The 6,540-nt window shown below is 38.3% G+C and overlaps 1 protein-coding gene across 2 annotated transcripts in view; it reads right to left on the bottom strand.

Moving 5' to 3' along the window:
* Positions 1-598: 598 nt before the first annotated feature.
* The window catches only part of LOC136876130 (protein shuttle craft), a 180,885-nt gene continuing 174,943 nt past the window's right edge, over positions 599-6,540 (bottom strand). For both annotated transcript variants that reach the window (XM_067149824.2, XM_067149825.2), the window contains exon 14: positions 599-1,905. In XM_067149824.2, the coding sequence (XP_067005925.2) occupies positions 1,794-1,905 (112 nt within the window). In that variant the 3' untranslated portion in view covers positions 599-1,793. The remainder of the gene's footprint in view (positions 1,906-6,540) is intronic.

The following is a 6,540-nucleotide window of genomic DNA, read 5'->3' as shown; positions in this document are numbered from 1 at the left end:
CTGTTGTGATATACAAGTCAAGTGCAATAAGTTTGTGTGTTTGGAATTTGTCTTGAGGTGTTTTTTTTTTTTTTTTTTTACACCCAGCATTTCTCTAAACCACTGCAGTTAATCCATAGAGTAAATAATCAAGAGTCTAGTGTATATATCATATTACTATGATGTCTACTAGCATATGGAATTACCTCCTGAATGCTGAATGCATAACGCATAACTAATATCCTATTACTGGATGCCATACTACAATAATCAAGATGAGGCAGGATTAGCATAGTAGTTTTGCTGCCAACTTTCCACCAGATGGCTGAGGTTTAAAGTCTACTGGATCTGAATAGGAATTTTCACCTGAAAGGTCATGTGGCACCAGGAAAGGAGACTGGCCTAGCTCCTAGTCAAAACCCAAATAAGCTAGGGTGGCTCCAGCAACCCCAAACTGGGATAACCCAAAGAACAATGAAGATAGTAGACAGGGCTGAAGGAGTAGGGGATTTATGTTGCACAGGCCCTACTACAATCTATCTATGAAAAGAACAATATTTAATGTATGTGGATAGAATTCAGGAAGGAAAAGAAATAAAAACAGTTCTTTAATAAAATATTCATGATGAACAAAATCTTTTATTTAGAATAGGCTACTGAGTAGTGTAAGAGGACTGAAGGGCTGGTTCAGATAATACCTCAGGGTACAAATAGCAAGACTTCAATATTAAAATTAGAAATAATATTGTTACAAACATTCTCTCGCATTTTTAATCTTCAAAGAACATTCACAAACGATGCAATTCAATGCCATCAGCAGAACAATGAACAGAAAATATATGTCTTTTCTTCCATGAGCAGTGTGTGTTAAGAAAGACTGCAACAACTGAATGTAAGCAGCTTAGAATTAGACATACAAAGGAGACATGCATTCATTATGATAATAACAAAAATCATTGAGTTTAATATTAAACTGGAACTTTCTTGGGTGTGTGTGCAACAGAATGACCTATTTGGCACCCATTTAATTTTATGCCTTCTGTGCTTGAGAGCTACACACATTCCAAGGAAAGTTGTTTCTCTTTTGGAAGTCAGACCTTTCTTAGTTCTATATAATTTTTTCATTTAAGAGTTTACCAGTGCACATAGAATGATGAAGATAGTGAACTATACAAGCCAAGGTTTAATTTAATTAAGAATTACACTTTTATTATTTAGCAGAAAAATTCAAAAAGGCCAGTGACAAGTACTGAACAAGATCAAAATTTTCTTTCAACAGCTTAATGGTAGGTAATAATTCTGAAACTGCCTCTGTAAGTGGTTTCAACTAATGCAGATTACATGAAAATCATTTATTACATAATACTGAAAAGAGTTTCAATAAATTTCTTTATATTTTGTCTTTTTATCTTCAATTTCTTTCATTAAGCAACATATATAAAGCATGAATCACAACCAGCTTCAACATTACCATCCAATGACCATCAATTACTAAATAATCTCAAAAAGAAAAAAGTGTGCAAAGTTCTAAGAGTTTGTATTGTCTAACACATCTTAAACTGCCAACTCTTTAACGTTAGATATCACATATTTATCCTCATATTACAAAAATTAATCTAATAAGATCATAATAATGTTGAATCTAAGCTGCTTTCCATTTCAGTTTTATTTTCTGACACCACAATTAACAACAAATGAATCACAAATATCACCTCCACCACAACAAGACAATCAGCAAAATAACTTTTCTCATTAAATGACCTCTATACACACACACACAGTTGTTTCTTCTCCCAACCCTACCCACCCTATCATTATGAAGTTAACTCAAAATAATCAATTTCTTCTGGTTCTTCCTTTGGTGTACTTGCATAAATTGGCTTTGCAACTGGAGGTTGTGGTTTCATAGTGACAGATTCTGCTGGCCTGAAAAAAAAAAAAAAAATATATATATATACTGTAGATATCGTATGTTTTAATGATAATCTATATATATATATATATATATATATATATATATAAGAGTTTTGTCTGTACACTGCTCAGAATTTTTGTTTTCCGTAATTTCTGTCTGTATGTAGGTTATGTATGCATGTATGTACGTATGGGCATCACGAGAAAACGGCTGAAGAAAATTTAATGAAAATCGGTATGTAAAGTCGGGGAACGATGCACTACAATCTAGGCTACAAATAATTTTACTTACACTGAGTTTAGGGAAAGGCCTAAAATTTAATTCTCAAATATTTATCTTATCAATAAATACTACATAACTAAAGTTATATAGAAATAAATTTCCGGTCATTTATGTCTTATGCATTTTTACCGTACCGGCTATGATAATAGAGATAATGAATATCGAATTTCATTGACTTGGCCCTCAACGGGCGATTTAAATGCAATCTACAGTGTGATAGCAGTAGTGCCAGACCTGTAGCTTAGATCCTTTCCAACAGAACAAAGATGGCCTAGGCCACCATAGCTCAATTGGTAGAGCAACCGACGCGAAATCGGGAGGTTGTGGGTGCGGATCCCACTGGTGTCCGGTTGGCCATTTTTGTTCTGTACTTAACATCTCTTCAACACGTCCTAAATGTACGTAACATGACCTAATAAGTTGAAAGTCTGTTTCGATTTCGATAACAGAGATATTTGTGAATTTCGATTTTTGTCGCTAAGTCCATATCAACGCCTAACTACGAGAAAAATGGGTGAACAGAATTTTATTAAAATCGGTATGTAAAGTCTAGGAATAAGGTGCTACAGTCTAGATTATAAATAATTTTTATTCATGCTGAATAAAATGGTAGTTTAAGGGAAGGTGCCTAAAATGTAATTTTTAAAATACCCAATTTATTGGTCCTATTGAAAAATACTACAGAACAAAAGTTAAAGAGAATACAATTTCGGATCATTTATGTGTTATTCAGTTTTACCTTACTGACTATGATAAGATTGGTGATGGTGATTATTGTTTTATTTAAGAGGAGAGGAGCCTGGCACAAGTAAGTGGAAGCAATGCCAGGACTTAGCTCAGGGTCCCGTGGTCACCAACCCAACCACCCACCCTCCCAAGTACATAGCTGCTGGGGCCACATTTAGTCACCTCTTACGACAGACAAGGGATACTGTGGGTGTTATTCTAATAGCACCCATCCACAGAGGGATGACTATAATAAGATAATTACTGAATTTAGATTAATTTAGATTTTGCTTAGTCCGTATCAATGCCGAGCAATGCTGACATAGAAATATTGTTCAATCGTGTTAATTGGCGATGGATTTTGTCACAATTGTCCTAAGGTGTAAAAACGCAGGGTCATCGGTCTGTATCGACAAGGAAAATTGTGAAGATGATTATAAAAATGAGAAAAAATCATAAAGGAACAATCACTTCAATAATAAGACACGAGGGAGTCATGACAGAAAGGTGGACTCACTTTACATTAGAGGCCCTAATATCACAGAGTCAGAAGAAAACTAAATGTGAATGCCTACAATATCGAAAGCTCATAAAATTGATCAACAATAACATTACCTAGACCATTGTTTTTTGTGGTGTGCTTTGTGTCTTCTGCTGCCACTCATCTATGATAGATGGGATTACTGCTGTGTACCAAATATAACAGTCTGCCTGAATATTGGCGAGATGTAGCTGGGGAGTTAGTAACTCTCTTCTTTAGCATGCAATTCCTCTGGTTCATAAATTTTCTTATAGTACTGGGTACGTAACACAATGCTTCATGATAGTATTCCAGCTACTGGATCCCTACTCCGAGGCACTGATTAGAATGAGCAGTGTGTACACTTCACGGAATAATGGCAGAGGAGTGTTCACAACTATCTGCGGCCTGGTTGTTCCTGCTCTGGAACTTTGGACTGTTAAATCGGCTGCATAGTACTGTATGTTTAAAGAGCTATGCATTTTAATACAATCTTACTTACAACATTATTTAATTTAATTTCCGGGTTGAACCGTGTTGTAGTTGTCTGCACATCACATACAGTTCACAGACGTTTTGAATACATTGCAGTATTCTTCGTCAAGGCGACTGAAATACCCCTACTCGATCCGAGGTAATCAGTCTCCCAGGCAGAAATTTACACTACTAGAGTGGCCCTGACCTTGGCCTTTTATATCTTAGCCTTTCTGGCTGATGTAAGCCCTGGCTGTCTCGTGAGTATTCTGGAAGCAAACATGTATATGGAACACTTCGAACAGAAAGCCTTAGCTACATCTGCCCTGAAACCGAAAAGTTTTCTCCGTTTTGTGGATGACACATTCGTAATCTGGCCTCACGGGAGCAATAACCTACAGCTAATTCTCGACCATTTCAACTCTAGACACGTAAATATTCAGTTCACCATGGAAATAGAAGTAGACGGAAAACTACCGTTCCTGGATGTCCTAGTAAAACGCAACTCCAATGGGACTCTGAGTCACGCAGTATACAGGAAACCCACTCACACAGACAGTTACCTACACGCCTCGTCTCATCATCAGCCATCACAAAAGCAGGCTGTCCTAACATCACTGGTGAACAGGGCCATAGCGATATCTGATGCAGAGCACCTCGAGGAAGAGAAAGAACACCTCACGAGAACCCTCAGGAAAAATGGCTACTCGCTCAATAACATCCGACAAGTCCTTAAAAAATCAGAAGAGAACAAAGAAAAGGCCGCCGTAGGAGAAAACAACGGGAAAGAAGAACTGACCCGCCCGAAAACAGTGATACTACTATACATCAAAAATACTACAGACATGATCGGCAAGATACTGAACAAATACGACATAAAAACTATCTATAAACCACACCAGAAACTAGCCTGTTATCTACCATCAGTATAAGACACAATAGAATTACAGGCCCCTGGAGTATATCACATTGAATGTAGCTGCGGAGCTTGTTATGTTGGGGAAACAAAACGTCTGATCTCCACCCGCCTAAAAGAACATATCCGTACACCAAGAACCAAAACACAGATATTTCAGCGGTAGCCAAGCATTCGTACGAAACAAGGCACGGAATATCATTTGACAAGACCAAGATCCTAGCAGCTATCTCGTGGAATATGGAAAGGAAAATCCGCGAGGCTATCGAAATCAAGAAACATCCAAACAACATAAATTTAGAAGAAGGATATAAAAGCAGTAATTCTTGGATGCCTATCATTCATAGTTTAAGACATACAGACCACAACATAAACACACGGGCCGAAACCCCATTACATAACAGCGCGGGCAAGCCCCCACTACCTGGCTGTGACACATACCTTCCAGAATAGTCACGAGACAGCCAGGGCTTACGTCAGCCAGAAAGGCTAGGATATAAAAGGCCAAGGTCAGGGCCCAACCGGGCGAGTTGGCCGTGCGCGTAGAGGCGCGCGGCTGTGAGCTTGCATCCGGGAGATAGTAGGTTCGAATCCCACTATCGGCAGCCCTGAAGATAGCTTTCCGTGGTTTCCCATTTTCACACCAGGCAAATGCTGGGGCTGTACCTTAATTAAGGCCACGGCCGCTTCCTTCCAACTCCTAGGCCTTTCCTATCCCATCGTCGCCATAAGACCTATCTGTGTCGGTGCGACGTAAAGCCTCTAGCAAAGGTCAGGGCCACTCTAGTAGTGTAAATTTTGCCTGGGAGACCGATTACCTCGGATCGAGTAGGGGTATTTCAGTCGCCTTGACAAAGAATACTTCAATGTATTCGAAACGTCTGCAAACTGTACGTGATGTGCAGACAACTACAACATGGTTCAACCCGGAAATTAAATTAAATAATTTGTCACACCGTGGAAGCTTCACTTCTAAGTTACTTACAACATGTTAATGTTACCCCAGAAATGTGATGGGGAGGTCACCATAGGTCTTTTTTCACGTGAAGACTGTTTTAGGGAATTTTCAGTGTAATGGCAGGCCCACTTGTCTACATACGTGTGCAAATTATTAGAATAATGCCTGAATTTTGTGTTTCTTCCCTCATTTTGTACAAAAACCTCTATACATATGAATGTAAAAATATGTTTCAACCTGTTTATGTATTCTTTGGTTCATGCAGTCCACTGATGGCCCTTTGGGATATCTGAGGGACAATTATTTCCCTCTCTGTAGAGGTTTCTAACACTGTTTATCGAATCAGCTGATGTTGTGGCAATTGTTGAATGTGGTTTCCATAGCTTTTTCTAGTTGAGTGTTGAGTTCCTATGCCAGAATTGAAGCCTAGAAGTGTTTTATATTGTTTATACATGTCTTTGTAATCCAAGTTTGGGATAAAGTTGGGTTTTGGATTTGTTTCCTAGCGAGTTTTTGAAGTGGTGAACTGAAGGTGCATCTTTTTTGCAAAAGTGAGGTTATGGTTAAGAAAACAGATCTTTCTCCCCATAAATTGGCATTGACTGAATGTTTATTAAAGGAAGGTAGATATTCCCAACAAGATATTGCTAGGAAATTGCATCTTTCAAAAGCATCAGTTAGTAGAATCAGCTCTGCATTGAAATCAGAGGAAAACCGTGCAGTCAAACGTAAGGGGAAATGGGGTTGAAAACCAATAATGAGCCCCCATA

Source organism: Anabrus simplex, chromosome 6, assembly GCF_040414725.1.
Source record: "Anabrus simplex isolate iqAnaSimp1 chromosome 6, ASM4041472v1, whole genome shotgun sequence".
Taxonomy (NCBI): Eukaryota; Metazoa; Arthropoda; class Insecta; order Orthoptera; family Tettigoniidae; genus Anabrus; species Anabrus simplex.
Note: the sequence above shows the minus strand (reverse complement) of the source record. Positions and strands in the feature narration are given on the sequence as shown.